General features: G+C 46.5%; 1 protein-coding gene across 6 annotated transcripts in view; it reads left to right on the forward strand.

Annotated features, from left to right (window-relative positions):
- Positions 1-9926: 9926 nt before the first annotated feature.
- Positions 9927-21856, forward strand: part of Hp1bp3 (heterochromatin protein 1 binding protein 3) — a 28274-nt gene continuing 16344 nt past the window's right edge. Inside the window, exons 1-5 of one of the 6 annotated variants that reach the window (XM_021199504.2) lie at positions 9927-10050; positions 14923-15117; positions 15650-15752; positions 17291-17447; positions 19818-19977. In XM_021199504.2, the coding sequence (XP_021055163.1) occupies positions 15022-15117; positions 15650-15752; positions 17291-17447; positions 19818-19977 (516 nt within the window). In that variant the 5' untranslated portion in view covers positions 9927-10050; positions 14923-15021. Of the gene's footprint in view, positions 10051-10516; positions 10613-14922; positions 15118-15649; positions 15753-17290; positions 17448-19817; positions 19978-21856 lie in introns of those variants that run through there. The other 5 variants (XM_021199507.2, XM_021199505.2, XM_021199508.2 and 2 more) reach the window with 5 other exon arrangements.

Below are 21856 nucleotides of genomic sequence, written 5' to 3' on the forward strand. Positions count from 1 at the left end.
CTCACTTTGTAGACCAGGCTGGCCTTGAACTCAGAAATCCGCCTGCCTCTGCCTCCCGAGTGCTGGGATTAAAGGCATGCGCCACCATGCCCGGCCAATTAAATCATTTATTAAAAAGAGAATTTGAAAGGTGCTCTTTAAGGAATGTAAAAAATTGGTCCAACACATGGTAGGAGAGAATCAGTTTCTAAAATAGCCCTCTAACCTCTGCTCCTATGCGCCCGCGCGCACACACACAAAGTGCAAAAAGTCTAAAGCTAAATTCTGCTTTGTAGTAGGAATGGAGCTTAAAGACCTAGTCACTCCTTCAGGCCCTTCCGTGGATGGGAAGCCTCTGATGGACCTGCTGGGTGGCCGCAGTGACTGAGCCGTCTGCTTCCTTCCCGTTTCATGAAGTAGCATTAGGGAATGGAGTCTCTCTTGGCTTTCACCCTACAAAAATGTGTTTAGGATATCAGCCAGGCAGATCCCAAGTAAATACTCTTTGTATTTGTATTTCATGCCCATATAATCTAAGGTTTATGCTGGCTTCTATGTAACAGCGTCCACAGGAGGAGGAGACCTGCCGCCGACTGAGAAGCAGAACATTTCTATTCCACAGTGGTAAAGTGCTTTCCTGGACCTGGCTGAGACCAGCTCAGAACCCTAGCATATGCAGCCACGGAGCCCATCCCTCCGTGGTGAAAAGCCAAGCACTAAACGCCACCCTGGCAGGCACGCACGCGACAGGCTCAGGAAGCAGTTTGGGAGCATCTGGGTGCCTTGGAAGCCTCTGTTTAAAATGTCACCTGGTTGAATGGTTTACCGTTGTCTCTAGGAACCCTGTGCAGAAGATTCCCACCCAGCAAGCTCCCACTAGATGCAGGCTTTCTGAAGGATCTGACAGCAGTGGTGGTAGGGGATAGTGACCACATCTCAGGAATCAGTGGCTCTTCACATTCATCACTGTTATAAATACAATTGTGTAAAAGTGGAGAATTTTTAGTTGTAAGGGTTGGTAAAATAAGTTCTTAACGTGTCTACCACAATAGAAATCTGTCTGGGATGCTGTCCAACGCAGAACCATCATACAGTGTAAGGTAGCCTTTGGGTTTATTGATGCTGTGTTGAAGTGTTTGATAAAATTAGAGCCATTTCCTAAGCAGCATGCCCTTGCCCCAGCACTGGGGTTGGGGGCGGCTGGCAAGATGGAGCGGTAGCTAAGAGACTTGCTGCACATGTCTGAAGACAGAGCTGATTCCCCAACACCTCCATAAAAGCCAAGTGGGGCTGCATGCCAGCTTGTAACTCCAGCACTGTGGGAGGCAGAGGCAGAGGCAGAGGCGGGAGGATGCCTGAGGCTACTGGCCACCAGCCTTCCTGCACTGGCCTCTGCATGCAAAAAAACTAGATGGTGTGCTTCCTTTATTATTCTGTGGGACACAGAAAACTTGCTTGGAGCTCTGGACTACATAGTGAGTTCTAGTTTCAACAATGTGAGAGGTGAAGTTTTGAACAAGGCTGAAACAGAAAACCGGTGCTTTTGTTAGCCCGTACAGCTTTGGGATTGCTACCCTTCGGGCCTCCTCCTGGAAAGCAGAGTCTGGTTGGATCCAGTTTCAAAGGAGTGTGGCATGCTCGGGTGTGGTTAGCTTCTGCCTTTAATTCCAAGGACATGGAAGGCTGACACAGAAGAATGGCTGCAAATTCATGGTCGGCCTGGGCTAAAGGGTGGGATTCAACCTCAGGGGAAACCCGGGCTGGGACGTCTTACTGGTGAGATTGGTTGCTATGCAGGCTTGGGAACCGGAGTTCAAATCTGCAGCATCCACATAAAACGGTGAGCATGGCTTGGTGCGCTGTATGTAGCCCAGCCCTGGGAAGTGGTGGCCTGCTGATCTAGAGTGCACTGTGAGCAGCCGCAACAGTGGGCGTTTCAGTTCAGCAAGAGATCGTGTCTGAAGGCAGAAAGGCGCAGAGCAAGAGCTCTTAAGACTCTGCATCCTCATCAGACCTCTGCAGATGCTGCATGGGTGCGCTCACTACATTGTATGCATGTAATGTGCACGTGAGCTCACAAAACCTGAAAGCAAGGACAGACAGCTGGCTTGCCTTACTCCTTCAGGACACACAAGCTGTCCGAGGGCTTCGGGTGGGACTCACTGCTAGAGCACAGCACCGTTTCCCACACATTTGACCTCCCAAGCAGGTGTAGCACTTCACTGGTTCATTAGGTGTGTCTGGGGCATTAAACACGGATGACAATTACCCAGTGATGGAATAATTGAAAGGTGTCCTATTTAGGTAGAGAAAAATATGCCAGTTTTGAAAATAGTAAACTAATTTTTTAATTCTTGGGTAGACCAGTAAGCCAGGTCACAGGTCGTGAGGTAGTTTATTGAGCAGATAATCACAGGCTGAAGGCATGGGCAGGGTTGATGTCTGTAGGATGGGTGAGGCCCTAGGTTCTGTTCCCAACATGGACAACAAAAATACTTAGCATCTTCTAAGAGCCGAAAGCGTTTGAGGAGTTCCTGTTCTGCCTGCAAACAGAAAGCTAGGGGTTCACACTGTAGTTCAAATTACAATATTCGTGGTTGTTGGAGTTGTCACACGTGCCCCCTCGGTGTCGGATACCCTTGTTTTTAGCACTTACACTGTGTGAGCTGCCACAGGCATGCCCAACTCTCAATTCAAGAAGGCCTGGTAAGGGTGGTTTTAGAGACCAAGGTCTCAGTGAGCTACTCTTGGTCTTTCACAGAATCTCGGTCTGCAGTCACCTGGCTCAAGGACAGAGCTTGCCAGGCACGTGTGGTCAGGTGGACCACAGAAGACACTTCAGCCAAGGGACTTAAGAGGATGAAGCACCAAAAGTGTTGTCCTGCATGTGTTGAGACCCAGGCCCTATGGGGAGGGAGGGGGAGAGAAGAGGGAGAGAAACGAGAAAAAGAGAGAAAGAGGAAAGAAACATACTGTTCTTCCAGACCTTTTATCCCAGCACTCAGAAGGCAGGCAGGAGGCCTGGTCTGTCTACATAGATTCAGGACAGGGCTACATTGGCTGTGTCTCAAAAAAACAAAACAAAACAAAACAAAAAAAAAACCCATAAGTTACCTGGGTGATGGTGGTCTGTGCCTTTAATCTGATTACTTAGGAAACAAATGCAGATGGGTCTCTGAGTTCAAGGCTAACCTGGTCTACAGAGTGAGTTCCAGGATAGGCAGAGCTACACAGAGAAACCCTGTCTCAAAAAAAAAAAAAAAAAAGTAGTGGGGGCTGGCGTTGAGTTGTTGCGTGGATGACTAAATCATACTGGAAACCACAAGTTGCTACCAATGAAGCAACAATAACAGCTTCTCAAACAGGCATGAGTGACTTGCCAACTTGTAACTTTTAAGAAACATGAAATTTTTCTAAAGAAGTGAGTTAGGCTGTCGATGTTGGCGGCAAAAATGACCTCGATAGGAATCAAGACTTGGTACAGGAAAGAGGGGGAAGCCTCGGCTTTTTCAAAAAGGAAGAAAGGTGGGTAGGAAGTAGTGAGGGTCCACTCAAGCCCCACCCCCATGCCCTGAGCGATTTGAATAGCCCTTCTAAGAGCAGTCCAGATGGGCCTTTTCTGAGCAGGTAAGAGAACTCTGGGATTCTGGTGGGCAGTAACCAGACCAACACTGCAGTTATTTACATACAGTGGAGCTGACAACCCCTAGTGCCTGCTGTTGTATAAATACGAGCATTCCTTTCTATGTATATCGCTGTCTTACCTGCGTGTATATAGCTGCATCACAGGCATGCCTGGTGCCCTTGGAGACCAAAAGAATGTGTCGGAATCTCTCGACCCAAGTTATCAGGTGGTTCTGAGTTGTCATGTAGGTGCTGGAAATTGAACCCAGACCTCTGGAAGAGCGGTTAAGTGTTTTTAAATGCCAGGCTGTATCTCCAGCCCAAGATTTTGTTTTTCTTTGATTTGTGTACCTCTGGGCAGAGGGGTGGGAAGCATACATGAGTGCAGGCCAGAAGAGGGTTTCAGATGCCCTGGCATTACAGGCAGTTGTGAGCTGCCTGATATGAGAACTGGAAACCAAACCATGGTCCTCTGTAAGACCAGAAAGCACTGTTACTTTCTAAGCCAGCTCCCTAGCTCCCCCATTCCACATTGTTACTGTATTTTTTCCATACACAGATGCTACTGTGTTAACAGTTGCCTACAAGTGCTATAGCCTGCTGTACAGGGGTATAGCCTAGGAACAGGAGGGTGTACTACAGAGCACAGGTGGCTGAGGTGATGGAGGAGCAATGAAGAGGTGGAGACCACAGTCTCCTAAGGCAGAAGGAGAAGGTGTAAGGCAGGCCACAGGTCTTCAGGTGACTCCTGGGAATACCGAAGTTGAAGAAATGTTTTTTTCAGGGGCTGGACATGCAGTGCAATGATACAGTGTTTGCCTAGCATGAGCAAGGTTCTAGATTCCATCCCCGGCACATCTGCTCCTAAAAATGACTTGTGGGAGTTGTCCACAGCTCTGGCAAGTTCCAAAGGCTAAATAATAACAAATGTTCCTTAAAGCCTAAAGCATCTTTTATCTGTAGTACCAAAACTGTACATCCCACCTCTCCAGAGGACAAGGAGTTCAAGGCCAGCCTGGTTCTATGTACTGAGACACAGTAAAAGGTGAGGTGGTACAGAAAGGAATGACAAAGCTGAAGAGATGGTTTATCGATTAAGCACACTGCTTTTCTAGGGGGAATCTAAGTTTACTTGCCAGTGTCTATATCAGGTGGCTCACACCTACCTGTAATTCCAGCTCCCGGGGATCCAGTATCATCTTCTGTCCTCCATGGGCTCGGGCACATGGGGCATCCTCTCCCAAAAACACATGAATGACAGAATAAGATATATACAGTAAAAACTGATTTCCAAGTACTGCAGGCTGGCATCCAGTCTTCACACCAGCTTGTGAGGATGAGCCTGCTTCCTTCTGCCAGGTAGGCAACTGTGAGCCCCAGAAGCTGTCCCTGACATGTGTCAGGATTGACTCTTACTTGGTTTTAGGTCTAACTATTTCCCAAGAGTATTCTTACCACCAGGAACCTACTTCCCCCCCCCCCCTTCTTTCTTTCATTCAGGAAATGACATACTGGGTCTACTCGGGTGTTGGGATTGGAGAACAATGGTGTTAGCTCAGCTTTGCCTCGGTTTCCTCATATGAAATAGAAATATCACATACACTTGAGGGTTGTTTGGACCATGGACAGAGATCAAATAATGGCAGGCATCTTTTCTTCGGCTCATTTCCTCCCACACGCTATAGCCTTAGTCACATGTGGCCACGGACAATTAACAGATGCTGACTTCCCTTGCAACCGGACACTCGGCAGGTGCTATACATGTTATTTTCCTTCAGCATATTTTAGGAAACACTTCACATGCTTTATTCTGAGTGAACAACAGACCCGGGGAAGAGAGGGTTTCTGGGGGATTCAAGGATGCATTATAAAGCACTCTCCTCCCTGTGGGCAGAATTTTTTCTCAACTTATTTTAATAAGAGTTCAACCTCTCTTCTCTCCCACCACTCACCAGTGGTAGTGGAAAAGAAAAGTTATTAGGACATGGGAGAAATAGATCTGTTTAAAAGTAGTTCTTTGGGGGGGGGGGTGAGTCTAATTTTCATTATCAGGATATCAGCAGTCCAGTCCTCTGGCAAAACACCAACATGAATCAGCAGCTGCAATCCAGTCCACTCAGCAGACACCATTCCCAAATCAGCAAGGCAGTTCAATCCAGAAGAAACTTCAAGGCTCACCAACCGGCCTGATTCCACCCTGGAAGTGGCAAGAAGCCCCAGAAACCTCGAAGGAAGTTCTCTGGTGAGTGTCTCTCTATGACATTACCACAAGCAAAACTCAACACAATGTAAGACATACCAATATGTGTCTGCTGTCATCGAAGACTAGCGAGGCAGAGCAAAGCAAACCAATGCTTGAGCTTCCACTGTCCCACGATAGTCCTTCCCAACATCACTCATCCTTTCACATGTCTGCTTCAGCAAAACATTCTTCACCTGTGTGCCCCAGCACCACCTCATTTGACATAACTGACTTCCCTACAAAACCAGAAGCTTCCCCTCCCCCTACTGCTTTGTGTCCTTTCCAAATCACCCATTGCCCCGAAGAAAGGGTTTTGCCACAAAACCCAATGACCTGAAATGGCTGAACTGTAAACTCTTCAACATCTAAGATGCAAGACCCATGCTGGAAAGACTATCCTAGAGCTGCGGGTGTAGCTCAGAGATAGAGGCTTGCCTAGCACACTCAAGGATGTGAGCAAACACACATGCATATGTGCACACGCACGCACGCGCACACACACACACACACTCACAGTGAGAGGAGAGTCATTGTTTTTCTAGAAGCCCTCATGTAGGTAAGTGGACATGGTGGGTGGGTCCTATTGCACCGTGACTCATGTTGACACCCTTCAGGTCGGGTCACAGGCTCTCGAACAGAAGACAGGTGGCTTCTGTGGGCTCCAGCATCCTAAGGTGATGTCACTTTGTAAAACCTGATTGGTTTTTATCCACTAGTTCAGATTCCTTTTCTTTCCTGTGGCACCAAGGGCCTCACACATGCTGGAGCAAGCGCTCTGCAGAGCCTTGCACCAACTCTAGCTTGTAAGCCTTTGTCCAAAGCTATTGGGCGTAGATGTGTTTCAGAATTTTACACTTTTATTTATTGGGGTTCATATGTGTAAATGTGGAAGTCATTTCTCTCCAACCATATTGGTTTCTGGGGCTCTAACTCAAGTTGTCAGCCCGCTGGTCATCTCCTTTACCAGCTGAGCTATCTCATTTGGCCTCCAGGATTCTGAGTATTTCTGTCTCTTCCTTCACCCTACTAGTGATTGAACCTAGGATCTTTCTCATGCCAAGCAAATAGTCTACCACTGAGCTATATACATCCCTAACCCTGGAATACAAAAGTTTTGAGAAGAACTTTCAAGGTTGATTATTGTGCTAAAAAGGAGTTAAAACTATGGCCACCAGTAAGCAGTGAATGTGTAATGGGGAGGAAGGGTGTCTGGGATGCTGCTTATCCTGGTGTCAGTGACATCACAAACAGTAACAGAAATTCCTATGGGCCCTTTCCCCAGCCTCCATTTCTTTTTCTAGATAGATATGAATGGTCAATTCTGTTACTCTCCCATCTCAAGCGCCAGTAAGATTGAGAGTCACTGTCCAGTCTTCTGGCTGGGCATCAGGAAAATCAAGTGACACACCGCCAACCCCAGCCTCATTCATACTGGACACCCTGAAGGAACCCAAGCCTGAAACTGCAGTCCTGCTGCCACAACTCTTGCAAAGAAATGAGTCACTCCATCGGAAACAGCAATCTCTCCCTCCCAGACAACCAAAGTTTACTCTTCGAAGCTCTTGAAGTAAATATGAGCTATGAGTCAGATGGTAAACATTGTTCTGTGCTCAGCCTTGTGACTTCCCCACTGGCTTTGGGCTGGAACTCTGCGAGTCAGTCAGCAGTTACTCTATCTTCATCCATCTTTATGCCTGACTCCAAAGTCACCCCTCTTTTCTATACAAACGTGAAGTTTTAGTCCAACAGATTTATGTGTCCTACAGGTCTACATCTAAGAACTCGGGAGGGAGAAAAAACAATTATTGCCTTAACAACAGGCTGTGGATTCTTCAAAACTTGCTGTATGCTAAGTTAAACATACCTTAGCTTTTGTTGAAATCTAGATATTGTGACTTTCCCAAGGTTTGATTTTTCAAGACAGGGTCTCTCTACATAGCTGTGGCTGTCCTGGAACTCACTAAGTAGATAAGGCTGACCTTGAACTTAGAGAGATCTGCCCCAGCCTGCCTTCTGAGTACGGTGATCAAAGGGGCAGTCCACTGCACCAGGTTCCAATTTTTTCCTGAAACGCATGACAGTTTTTGGCAAGCTCTTGCTTGTATGTTCTTGAAAATTTTGTTCTATCATTTTGCTTTCTTCTACATAGAGTAAGTTTTGTTTGTTTTTTAACCTTAGGCAAAACTCTGTATTTCTCTCAATTCTTACTGGGCTCATCTTGCATGAGGTTAGGACTTACAAATGTGTAAGTAGCAGGTGGATCCTGGTGACTTTGAGGCCACTCTGATCTGCACAGTAAGCTCCAGGTCAGGCAATGCTGTGTTTTATAAAAATAAAGAGAAACCAGGGATATGTTTGATGGAGGCCAGGTAGAGTGTGGGATAAGGGGGTGTCTCTGTGGGCCCATGCTGAGGCACCCCTTCCCCCTGAGGGATCTGCCATAGGCGGATATAGTGTATAGAATAGGGTTTATTTAGGGCATGGGGAGGGGAATTGAAAGGGGGGGCAGGTTATGAGCATGCAGAGAGAGGGGGGAAGGGATGAGAGGTCAGAGCAAGAGCAAGAGAGCAAGGAGGGGGCAAAGAAGTGCCTTTTTTAGTAAGTCAGGCACACCTGGCTGTTGCCAGGTAACTGTGGGGAAGAGCCTAGATGAAATGCTAACAGGCAAGACTACATAGACATCTTGTCTCAAACACTGACATACACCAAATGTACCAATACATAAAAGTGGGATGGGGACAGGTGTCTCAGTGGCTGAGGTCCCTTATTCTTGTACAGGATCTCGGTTTGGTTCCTAGCACCCACATCAGACAGCTTACAACCTACAAACTCAATTCCCAGGAGTGCAGACAATCCTCAGACATCTGCACACACCTGGAACACAAACAAGTACCCACACATATATAAAAATTAAAAGATGGTTTTAAAACAGAATTCTTCAAAAAGACCAAAATCCCCTTTTAATATTTAATTTTTTTTCATACGACATACTTGATCAGGTCCCCTCCTCTCCAAATCCTTTCAGATCCTCCCCATAAATCCCTTTCAAGAGCTTGCCCATGATCCCAGTGTTCCAGGGAATGGGTGATGTCACCCGTGCAGACGCTCACCAGGGAGGAGTTATTTAATCTACTTAGAACTGTTGGTGTTTCAGCCACTCTGGCAGGTGGAGAGGACTGAAAGTGTGTCTAATTGGTTTCCTTAATTAAGCCCTTAGATTGACCTGCAGTTCCGGTGCCATGCACGTACCAGTTCCGTACACACAAGACTCCGGCTACTTGAGACACACTGAATTTTTCCAAAGTGGCTTTGAAGAATTACACCTGCAATCCTTCCTTTATTTCCTTTTACTTCTTTACACTGGCTCTAGTGCATTCCAAGCTGGCCTCAGGTTGGTTACCTACCCAAAATGGCCTTGACATTTCGATCCTTTTGGTGCTACCTACTGAATGTGCGTCATCACACTGGCCTTTAAGAGGTGCTGGCGAAGGAACCCAGGGCTTTCTTCAGACTAGACACGTACTAAAGACTGAACTACTTCTCCAGCCCAAGAACTACAGTTTTTAAAGGCGGTGGTGTGCACATTACATGAATAGGCGGATCTCAACGTAAAGCGCCAAATAAAAGACAACTCCCTTCTAATTCCGCGGTTTCTTTGGGGGCTGGAGGGTGGGGAAGCTGTCTGTGCATGCAAATCAAGAAGCTGGGGGCAGGCCGGCTGAAGATGCAGAAAAGCATCTTCCAGGCAGTGTATAACCAGTCCTTGCTCATTACACTGCCAATTCCGTGTAGACTCAGGAAATGGCTGTTGTTGTTGTCGTCTAGCACCGTCTTCCAGGGCTAAAAGGGAGGCTGGAACCCCAAACACGAAGGACTCGGGGTCGGGGACAGAGACTGCGCCGAGCACGCAGGACGCAGCCAGGAAGCCCAGCCACGCTCTGCCTCGCGTCACCCCCCCCATCCCACCCCACCGAGCGCCCTGTCGCGCCCCTGCGCGCCCGCCCGGGGACCCACTTGGCGGGCGGGCGCGCGCGGGGGCGGGGCCGGCGCGGGGGCGCGCGCGCGCGCGAGGCCGCGGGCAGGGGGGCGGGGCGGCAGAGCTCGGTGCCCGGCCTGGAGGACAGCGGTGTCGCGAGTCGGCGATCGGTGGTCCGCGGCAACGCCGAGAGGGGCCGTAACGGGAACGCGGGCGCCGGAGCTCAGAGGTAACGCGGGACGGACCCGGCCGCGGCGCGCGGGGAGTGGGCGCGGGCTCCGTGCGCGAGGGAGTGGCGGAGGGCCACCGGCCTGGGCGCTGACGCCGCTGCCCGGGCTCCAAGAGGCGGGACGCGGGCACCGAAGGCCGGCGGCTTTTGTCCGTCCGCCGCGGCGGCCGCTGCGCCCTCTCGCGTCGCGCCCGCCACCCGGCCCCTGCCCCTGGCGCGCGGGCCTCCCGGGCCCCGCGGCGCGCGCTCCCGCCCTTGTTTTGTTTGGACTTGGGGAGGAGGGGCGGCTCTTCTCGGGTCGTGCCCACCACCCCCCCGCGCGCGCGTCTCAGTGCGCATGCTCCGGCGTGCGCCGCGGAGCCCTATTGGCTGCGGGCTCGCGCAGGCTCCGAGGCCTGTGGCCCGACTTCCGCCGCGCCCTCCTCCCCCCTCGGCCTACTGTCAACTTGTCTTCAGGCCCGGTTCGAAAGATGCCGGCGGTAGTGAGTGGCTGCGGCGGGCCCGCCCTCCCGGCTTCTCCGCCCCCGCCGCCGCCGCGGCCGCCATTACGGAGTCCCCAGTGGTGAGTGTGTGGAGCTGAGACCCCGCCGGTCGCCTGTCGCCGGTCGCCGCCGCGTCCCCGCAGCCAGGAGCTCGGCGCGGTCTCTGCGCGGTCCCCCCGCCGCCGTCCTCAGCAGCCCCGCGCCCATCTTGCTCCCCACTCCCGCTAGCCCTGCGCTGTCGCCGCCACGGCTCTCTGTCGTGCAGCCGCTCGCGCCCGCCTTTGTCTTCGCTGCTCCTCCGGGCGATGCTCAGCCTCTGGGCGCTGTCGCTTCGCTGCTGTCGCCGCCGCCGCCGCCGCTACCCCGACGGTCTTGCGCTTCTGTGTTCCCCGCGAGCCTACACCTCCCCCGGCCTCCGCTGCGCTCCCCAGGCCGGCGCTGGATTGTCAGTGGCAGCCGTCTTAAACCTAGGCCCGAGTTGATCCAGACTTAAGCAGGCAGTTTTCCTTAATGCCCTGGGAGCTAAGCCCTCCCGCACAGCCAGAAGTGCTCATGGCTTCTCCCCCAGGCTGCTTTACTTTGGAGAACGAGGCTTATTAGACCTGGACCTCATGCGCAAAAGCATCTTAGACATAAAATGTGTCTAGAGAGTCATTCTGCATTTGATGTTAGCCGAAAGGGCCTAGAAGCTATTAGAAAAGCGTTTGAAGTTTTTAGTTTCATTTTATCTTATCTTCAATTTTATCCTCAGCATAGGCCATATAAAACTGCCGCGAGCTTTCAGTTTCAGAGTGATTTGGTCAAAGCTGATCTCAAATTTTGTTTTGTTTTTGAGGCGATCTCCCTAATGCTTCCTTGGGACTCTGGGCTCCTCCTGCCTCAGACTCCTGTGTGTGAGTGCAGGGGGTGCTGCTTTGAACTGTCACCTGAGAGGTCACATGTAGTGGCGTTAAGATTGAGGTTCTAAGCCCTAGCTTTCATACTTACTTAGGAGGTGGACGACTGGAAGCTGACTAGGAAGTTACTGAGGCCTGTGCGGATGCAAGTCTAAACCGGAGCCCTGTGGAGCTCCGTGTTTGATCGGCCTCTATCCCTGGCCATGAGAGACATTATTACATGCTACTTAAAGTCTCTAGCAATCACGTTGGTTTATCTGAGTGAGGAACTAAGCCTGGGAGCTGTGTGCGGGATTTACTGGTCTGTTAGTCACATTAGAAAGTATGCATATTACATGGAGTTTATGGTGACACCCTTGCTAAAAACGCTGATTCTTAAGGGTAGCAGTAATTTGAAATACATGCCATAGCCCCAGACCAGCTGACTTTTCTAATGGAATAAACTACAACCGTGGAATTGGGCTTTCTACTTCTGCAAGTTTTTACTGCCTATATTAAAACAATTTAGGCATCTCCTTTGTCAAAAGTAGTAAGTCATGTTATTATTTGCACATTCAATAAAAAGAACCCAACATTTGTGGCCACAAGAGAACTTGATAAACCCTAAGTGAAAATATATTTTGGTTTCCACACCATATGAAGCCAAGGTTAAAGAACCATTTTCATTCTTTAGCAAATATTTGTTGGACTCTCATTCTGACCCTGTTATCTTTTAAGCGCCCAGATTTGTATCTGTGACTCAGTAGAAAAAATTACCTATCCATTTCCAGAGTGGTGTGCAGCTGTAATGCCAGCACTGGGGAGGTGGGCTAACAGCCCCGTCATCCTCTGCTACATAGCAAGTCTCCATGTCACCCTGGGCTACTTAAGATCCCCCGACCCCCATCCCTGCAAAAAAATATCCTCGCCAGGGAGCTAATTCAGCTGTCTAAAAGGTCTCATCATTCAGAGTCAACGTTGGAACGGAAAGTTCTGTTACAAGGTACACTGACAGTGTTAAGGCAGTCCTGGCTACCCATCCATGCTCTGTTAGCTGTTAATGAAAAGTGAATTTAAGCTGGGCACATGACTTGAATCCCAGCACTTGGGAGGCAGAGGCATGTGTATCTCTGTGAGTTTGAGGACAGCCTTGTCTACATATATCCTAGACAGCCAGGACTACATGGGAAACTCTATGTTTCAAACAAAAAGTGAGTTTAACAACCCACTAAGCCTATTATTACAGAAGGACAAAAAAATACTATGGGTTGGCATTCTGTGGTTTTAGTAAAGAAATTCAGAACTGAGGTGGACATTTTAAAAATATTTTCCCCAAATAACTATAGGTGTTTTTTATAACATGCATTTATTTGGGATGGGGAGTGTGGGGCTTGTGCTGAAGTCAGAAGACAGCCTTGAGAAGTAGGTTCTCATGACCACCCTGTGGATCCCAGGGGTCAAATCAGGTGATCAGGCTTGTCTGTGTGCTAGTACCTTTATCTCCTGAGTGTCTCAGGGGCTGTGTGCGCGAGCATGACATGTGTGAGTTCATCAGCAGTGTCACTTTCCAAAGGATGATGTGATCTTAGTGGTTTGCTTCTGTGTCATGTGTGCCTGGGGAAATACCACCTTTATTTACTTTTCCTTGTTATTTCCAGGGACAGTATATTACTACATAAGTACTATTTGTTTGCACTGAAATCCTCATGCAAACAAGCTAATGCCCTGAGCCATCCTGGCTTCTTTTTTTAGGGGTGGGATGGGGTTAGAGACTTAGTTTCTCTTTGTGGCCCTGGCTGTCCTGGAATTCATTGTGTAGGCCAGGTTGGTGTCACACTCTCTGCCTTTGCTTCTGTTACTCCTAATGCTGAGGTTAAATGAACGCAACACTATATGTGTGTAGCATGTTTTACATTGGTTGTGTGACTGTTCAGAATTTGAAATATTTATAGATATTTCTAATTTGCTGCTGTCAATGAGATATTTGTTTGGGCAGTCTGAGCGGGCAGACTGAGGAGGACTCGGAGATCTTGCACTGCTGGCTATCTTGTCTCAGCTCCTATCGTGTTGGGTCACCATTGAAGGCACTGTCCCAGCTGCATTCTTTCAGCTGTCTTTGCAACTGATACAGAAGTGTGGAATCACTGCTTGTGTTTTCTCTAGCTGAATGCATTCTGTTCTGTTTGATGATTTCAAATTTTACTGTGTGTTGTGACCTGGGACTATTATATGACATGCTAGAGGGTCTTAAATGTCTAAACGACTCAGAGATTAAAGTAGAAATTAAATTAATTATTCCCCATTTTTGTTAATTGCTCGTTAACCCAGAGGCCTAAACACGTAAATAAATAACCATTTTCCACTACTAATTTTACTGTAGACTCTCAGGGTCCTAGATTTAGATTGTATGTATTGCTTGCACATACGTGTACATGTGTGGAGTCTAGAGGTCACAGACAGGAGTCCTCCTCAGTTGCTCTCCATCCTATATTGTGAGTCAGGGTCTCACACTGAGCCTGGGCCTCATCTTTCACCTACATTGATTAGCTATTGACCTTTGGGGATCCATGTGTCTCGCCCTCCCAGGGCTCAGGTTATAGATGGGTACCCCCACATGCAGCTTTTACATGCATGTTCAAAATCTGAACGCCACAGTTCCACATGCTTACATGACACTTCACCAGCTGAATGTGCCCCCTCTTGTGTTTTGTTTTTCTTTTTAAGGAGACAGAAATGTTGATGATCAGGTAAATTTCGGTGACTACATGAGGTTTATTTGTGGGTTCTTGTTTGTTTGTTTACTTGTTAAGAAAAGAGCTAATTCTTTAGCTCAGGATGGCCTACAGTTCAGAATTCAGAATGTATCCCCTCCTGCCTCAGCTTCCTGAGTTCTCGGGTTACAGGCATGTAGCACCATGTCACTTAATTTGTAGATATTTGACTATACCTTTTTCTATATGCACTGGCTTATGACACACTAGGTCAAGGCTGTGGATAAGTAATACTTCTGCGTGGTGATCTAAACTTACCTCCCTGGCTCTGGAGTCCTTCAGTGCTGAGTTCTCAGTAGTAGTTTTACACTTTGATTTTTCCCTTTAACGAGGAAAAAAATTTACTTTCCTACCAGAGGTAAAGTTAAAGATTGCAATTACTTTTCTTGACCTCATTCAAATGATAACCACAAATGTTATCTAGGAAACAGGATCCTTGGCTAGACCTGCCCTTAGTCTCATGCCGAAATTCCAGATGGTGGCAAGAGGGGTTGGAGTTAGGTCCCTTAGCCCATTGTTGTCCTCGCTGCTTTTGTTCCTGTGGAAATTGCAGCGCTGCTGTGGCTTATGCTCTTAGCCTTGCTTCATTGTTACATGCTAATAATGTCGTCTGTTGTTTTAGTGATAACTAAGTCATCTGTAACTTAAGTTTTATCGTTATATTAATTCTCTTTGGGATGTTGGATTTAGATGTTTTAGTTTGGTTTCTGTTGACCTTCACACCAAGTCTTTTCTGTGCTTTAGGTCGGCTCCTCACCACACTGAAGCCAGTAGGAAAAACCCTGTGATTATCAGCAGAGGCTTCAGGGTTTCACCAGAATTCAGGCCTAGAAATTATTTTAAATGGCAACTGATATGTCTCAAGGTGAACTCATCCATCCTAAGGCACTCCCACTTATAGTAGGAGCTCAGCTGATCCACGCGGACAAGTTAGGTGAGGTAGGGGCTGATGCATTCTTGAAGCTCACTCTTGGATCAACCCCTGACTTAAGGCTCTGCTGGGTTCTTCATAGATACAGAGTTCTTTTCATCTCCCCTTTCCCCTCAAATTCCTTATAAAACTTTCAACCTTCTAAATTGATTCCAAATTACCTATAACTTTCAATTTGAAGTTCTGTCTAAAATACTTTGAATATTTTATGTTTCACTTTAAAAAAAAAAAAAAAAAAAAGCCGGGCCTGGTGGCGCAGGCCTTTAATCCCAGCACTCGGGAGGCAGAGGCAGGCGGATTTCTGAGTTCGAGGCCAGCCTGGTCTGCCAAGTGAGTTCCAGGACAGCCAGAGCTATACAGAGAAACCCTGTCTCGAAAAACCAAAAAAAAAAAAAAAAAAAACTTGTTAAAAGTAATTTATCTCAGATCCTGGAGTAACTTGAAGAATTCTCCTACATCTTTGATACCCAGTTAGGTCCCTTGAGAGAGACGGAAGAGAACTCTGTATGCCTGTGTGATTCTGGGCATCTTTTTTCTTAGAAAGCAGAAGATAACAACACCATGCCTATACGTCGAGCTGTGAATTCTACCCGGGAAACTCCGCCCAAGAGCAAACCTGCTGAAGGGGAGGAAGAAAAACCAGGTAAAGTAAAGCAGCCACAATTTAAAAAGACAAAACCACTCCAATTCGAAGTACTCCATAAATTTCTGAACTTATTCTCATGTTTGCAGTGAAGTGTTTAAAGCATTTGAATGGAGGGAGATGTTTGTTGTGCTGGACCTTGTGGGTAATGGAAGAGTGCATTTTCTCTTTGAAGCCTTTTGGAAAGTGAAATGTAGTTGTTCTTGAATTAAAAACAGCAATGAGGAGAAACTGGTGTGACATTTGACATAATAGTGTCCTGTGGGAGATGGCTCTGGAATTCAGGAAGGCTTGGGCCTTCAGGATGAGCAGCGGACTCATCAGGAGGCCATAGGGAAGCGTGTGGGTTATTCAGCACTGGGTGTGGTTTGCCTTAGTGGGGAAGAGATGAACCGCTCAGGTAGGTACAAGAATGGAGGCAGAATAAGTCTGTCCGCCTGCAGAACCACTTCTTCCTGCTGTTTCTAGCCCCCTGCCCTTCCTCGTGTTAGTCTCTGTCTTGTGACTTTCCTCTTTCTCTCGTCACCCCTTTCCTTTTATATTCTCCCTGCATAGCTCAGTGGATTAGTACACCACCATTCTCTCCCTGGCCTTTTCTTTGTCTCAAAATCCTTAAGTGCTGTACTCACTTTAGGCATCTATGCCTAAAGTAGAGGGGAATGTGAAATCAGAATTTGAAAACTAATGTGGGCGGCGAGCTGATCACCACTGCATCTCTCATGGCCTCGGGTCACAGGCGATGTGGCAGAATGATGTATGACACTGTGAATACCGAAAGGTGGCTTTGAATCTGAGGCCAGTCAGGGCTATAGCATGACACCATCCCCTAAACTACCACACAACACTTCTTACATTCTTGAGTCACTCAGAAGAAATGACAAATCTTCAGAAATTATGTCCAAATAATTATGCTTTACTTCTTTTAAAACATTTTTTTTTCTTTGTTGAGACAAGAGTTTGAGGTTGACACAGCAAGCTCAGGAACTTGCTGAGTAGACAGGTGTGACCTTGAACCCTTGAACTCATATCCTCACCTCTACCTACCAAGTGTTGGGATTACCATGTGTGCCACCATAGCCAGTTCATGCTCAGTTGGGTATTTCTCACATAATGGTCTGGGTAAGCACTTGAATAGGCAACTCAGTGATTTAACAACATGGAAGAAGGTGGCAGGCTGGGTAGTGCAGTGTTAGATAGCACTCATACACTCATACACTCATACTCCAAAGCCATGTGGTGATTCATTTTAGAATGCATCTTTTTGTTTGTTTGGTTGGTTTTTCGAGACAGGGTTTCTCTGTGTAGCCCTGGCTGTCCTGGAACTCACTCTGTAGACCAGGCTGGCCTCAAACTCAGAAATCTGCCTGCCTCTGCTTCCCAAGTGCTGGGATCAAAGGCGTGGGCCACCACTGCCCGGCAGAATGCATCTTTTAACTTGAACAATTGGCAGGTCTGTTAAGTAACCTGTTTTGACTTTTATTGACTATGGGGGGGCGGGGGTTCTAATGTAGCTACTTGATGCTCACCTGATGTTTTAGAACCAGATGGAAGTTCAGAGGAATCTATCTCTACTGTAGAAGAACAAGAGAATGAGACTCCACCGGCTACATCCAGTGAGGCAGAGCAGCCCAAGGGGGAGCCTGAGAGTGGAGAGAAGGAAGAGAACGACAAGTCTGCTGAGGAACCCAAAAAGGAGTAAGCAGTCGTGCTTCCTCACTGTTGATAATTGAAGGCTCTTAGGAAAGACTGACCTCGGACTGTGTGAATGTGCTAGAACTCCTTCTTATGCTAGGGATTTATGGTTTGGGTTTGCTTTTTACAGTTACTGTTTGAAAAAGTTTCATTCTGCACGTTTATGCCAGTTGGACGTTGTAGGGTTAGTTAGATGGGATCTGAGTAAGTGCTTCCTGTTCACTTTGGAATATGTTTTTGTGCCTAGAATTCATTATAGGAACATTTGATACTTTTTAAGCTTTGATAGAATCTCAGTAAGAAAAGGTAAGAAACTACAAAAACCTGACTTGAAAGACACTTTCCATTTGTTCCTACCTCTGTGCCAACCGTGGGCTGTTTTTAAGTGCTTATTAGAATACTTAGTTACTTCATTTAGAGAGCAACATAAGCTCTGTATGGGTGACTGAGCTCTGCAGGTTAAGATTTGCAGTTGATGATTTATTCATATCTGTGTGAAGGTAGATGTTGTTTAAGTTTTTTTTTTCCCCCCCCTTGGGTGAGGAGGGGACAGACACATTTGGAGCAGATCTTACTATGTGGCCTTGGCTAACTTAGAGCTCACTATGTAGATTCTGCTGGCTTCAAACTTACAATGACAGACCTCGTGTCTTGTATCTCTAGTGCTATGTTACAGGTATTTGCCATCATGCCTGGCTGCCTTTTAAAAGGAAAATTGGAGAGCAATTGAGGAGAACAGCCAGCATTGATTGGCCTTTGCCACCGACACCTATGAGCACAGACATACACACTATTTCTTCTTAAATAGGAGAATAATAGTCATACCTTTCCCCTGTATTACTTAGAACGTCTTTTATTCCCATTATTAAGAGTAAGATTTGGAGCCGGGCGTGGTGGCGCATGCCTTTAATCCCAGCACTCGGGAGGCAGAGGCAGGCGGATTTCTGAGTTCGAGGCCAACCTGGTCTACAAAGTGAGTTCCAGGACAGCCAGGGCTACACAGAGAATCCCTGTCTCGAAAAACAAAAAAAAAAAAAAAAGAGTAAGATTTGGGCTTTTTATTGGCTGTGCCAAGTATTTTTAGGATTCCAATGCTTCTGTTAGGTGAGTGGACTACTATTACTACTTAAAATGAATTTTATATCATCTCTAGCTTCACAATTTTTCATTATTTTATTTTTTGAGACAGGGTTTCTCTGTGTAGCCCTGGCTGTCCTGGAACTTGCTCTGTAGACCAGGCTGGCCTCAAACTCAGCGATCTGCCTGCCTCTGCCTCCCAAGTGCTAGGATTAAAGGCATGTACGTACCACTACTGCCTGGCCAAAATTTTTTATTCTTTACCTTGAAGGTAGTTGATGTTGTTTTACTGTTTCTGTGCTGAGACATACTTTACATTTTTTTCCCCCATATCCTATTGCATCTGTTGTCATGCTTACTAATTTTTATTATATATATATATATATATATATATATATATATATATATATATATGAATGATTATTTTGCCTGCCTGTTAGTGCATAGTACATGGCTGGTGCCATGGAAGCCAGAAGAGGGTATTGAATCCTTTGGGATGGTTGTGGGCCATTTTATGTGAATCAAACCCAGGTTCTCTGGAAGAACAGCTATGCTCTTATTGCTTAGCTGTCTCTCCAGCCAGAATTATCACTTCAGTTTTAGAGACAGTTAATATAATTGCCCTTTTCTATGCCTAAAAGGAACTTTTTTTTCCTAGCTCATTATCTAAGATGACATTCTTGATTTATTTATAGTACCAGGAAATTTTTAATGTTATACTTTGTAATTTTTTGCTTCTTTTATGTCACCTCAGTATAAATAAATAAAACTTCTCCCCAAGAGAAAGCTTCATTTCATAGCTGTGGCTGTCCCAGAACTTGGGCCTAGGCTAGTTTAGCCTCTAACCTAGGGTCATTGTGCTTTCTGAGTGCTGGACCTACAGCCTCTAAACCCGGTTTTCCCTCCATAGCTTTTTCTTTTTTCTTTATATGACTGTCTTTTGCTATTGGAGGGCCATTAGTTCTAGGATCCCTATAGCACCAAGATCTATAGGTGCTCAAGCCCTTCCTGTAAGCCAGTGTAGTATTCCGTGTGTAAGTTAGGTGTGTCCTCCTTTATATGTGAAGATACTTCTGATAGCCGATACAGTGTGAGTGCTTTGTATACGGTCTGCTGTGTTATTTAGTGACTAATAATAGGAAAGGAAGTTGCTGTGTTCAGTACAGAGGGTGTTTACCCCTAAAGTATATATTATCTTCCTGTGTGGCTGCAAATGTGGGAAACCTTGAATACAAAATGTTGACTGTGTCTCTTTCTGAAGTGTTCATCTTACAAAATGAAAACTTTGTTTTTAAGTGAGAAGGATCAGTCTAAAGCAAAGGAGAAGAAAGTGAAAAAAACGATCCCTGCCTGGGCTACTCTCTCAGCCAGCCAGCTAGCCAGGGCCCAGAAACAAGCCCCGATGGCTTCCTCCCCACGGCCCAAGATGGACGCAATCTTAACTGAGGCCATTAAGGCAAGTTGTTATTTCAAGCATTTCAACTCAGGCGTTCGCTCTTCATTTTTTCCTTATTTCAAAACAGCTATATGGTCCAGACATTGGAATTCCTGCTTTGCTTCTTACAGGAGTTTCAGCACGTGAGGCACATGATTTTCTGTTGTAATTACATTTGATGAATACCCTCTTCCCCCGAGACAGGGTTTCTTTCTCTCTGTAGCCCTGCTGTCCTAGAAATTGCTGACATTGAACTCAGAGATCCTGGGTGCTGGCATATTTGTTTTTACAAACTCATATCAAGGGGCTGGAGAGATGAATTAGCAATTAAGAGCACTTGGAGTCTTAAAGAAAACTTGGGTTCCATTCTCAGCACTCACATCAAGCAGCTCGTGACTGTCTGTAAATACAGCTCCAGGAGCGGAGCCAGACCCCCTCTGTGAGCGCCCCAGCATACATCACATATCACATCGAAAAGAAAGTCATTAGAAAATATCCAGAATTAAAAACTACTCCCAAGTTTTATTTATACAGCTAAATCTCATATGTACTACTTTTCATACCTAAAATAAATTTCAGATTAATAAATAATAAATACCACTGCTTTATTTCTTTACTAATTTCAAAATATTATAAAAATTAACCTTCTTACAAAGCATTCTGAGTGGTAGCACCCACCTTTAATCCCAGTTGCAGAGAGGCTGAGGCAGGTGGATCTGAATTCTAAACCAGACCTAGTCCACACTACAAGTTAGTCCCAGTCACAAAATGGAAAAAAATGAAAAGCATTATGACTTCAATGTAATTTGTTGGCTTCATTAGCATATGTGGCTCTCATAGTCTTTTGGAGGTCAGGGTGGATTTCATGCAGAGGCACTAGTTGACCTTGAGCTCCCGATAAGTCAAGGATGACTTTGAATTGGTGACTCTTCTGCAAGATGGCAGATTTTTGCTTCCAGGACAAGCCCTAGATGAAAGTGTAATCTTATACCGCCTTTACTGTGTACATCTCGGACATCCCCGCTGCTCGGGATTGAACATCACTCCTTATACATGTTAAGCCTAAGTCTTTCTCTCCCCTCCCCCTTTGTATTTGAAACCAGAATATTTATTTTATTTTTGTTCCCGTATATGCCTATTTGAGTTTATTGCGTCATGCCTGTTCAGGGGCCTTTGGACGCTGGGATTGGGGTGACAGATGGTTTTAAGCTACCGTGTTTGTGCTGGGAACCAAGTCTAAGTCCTCCAAGAGTGTACTGAGTCTGCTTTCCAGCCAGATTTCTAGAGATTGGTTTTTTTTTCTTCCTTTGTTTTTTTGAGACAGAGTTTCTTTGTGTAACAGCTCTGGCTGTCTTGGAACTTGCCCTATAGTCCAGGTTGACCTTGAAGTCACAAAGATCTGCCTGCCTCTGCCCCTGCCCCTGCCCCTGCCCCTGCCCCTGCCCCTGCCCCTGCCCCTGCCCCTGCCCCCGAGTGCTAGCATTAAAGGTGATCTTCACCACTGCCCAGCAAGATCTCTGTGCTTTACATAGCCTCTCTTTAAGAATTCCCCATACAGGGCACATGGTGGTTTTATATCTGTAGGTAGGGGAAGAGCAATGGGTGCGTGCATTTGCTCAGCTCCCCCTCTGTTTATACAGCCCAGGAGTCCCGCCCAGGGGCTGGCCCCATTCACAGTGAAGATGAATCTTCCCACACTGGTTAACTTCCTGTTGTTTCTCACGTTGTGCTGAAAGACCCATTTCTATGTGGTTCTAGATCCTGTGAAGGTGACAATCAATACTTTTATATAAATACAACCTAGAATTAAAGTGGTAAAGGAATTTTCATTAACTCTTAGAAAATTTATGGTTTGGGGGTTGGTGGTTATTGTTTTGTTTTTTTTTGTTTTTTTTGTTTT

The sequence above is a fragment of the Mus pahari genome, chromosome 6 (assembly GCF_900095145.1).
Source record: "Mus pahari chromosome 6, PAHARI_EIJ_v1.1, whole genome shotgun sequence".
Classification (NCBI taxonomy): Eukaryota; Metazoa; Chordata; class Mammalia; order Rodentia; family Muridae; genus Mus; species Mus pahari.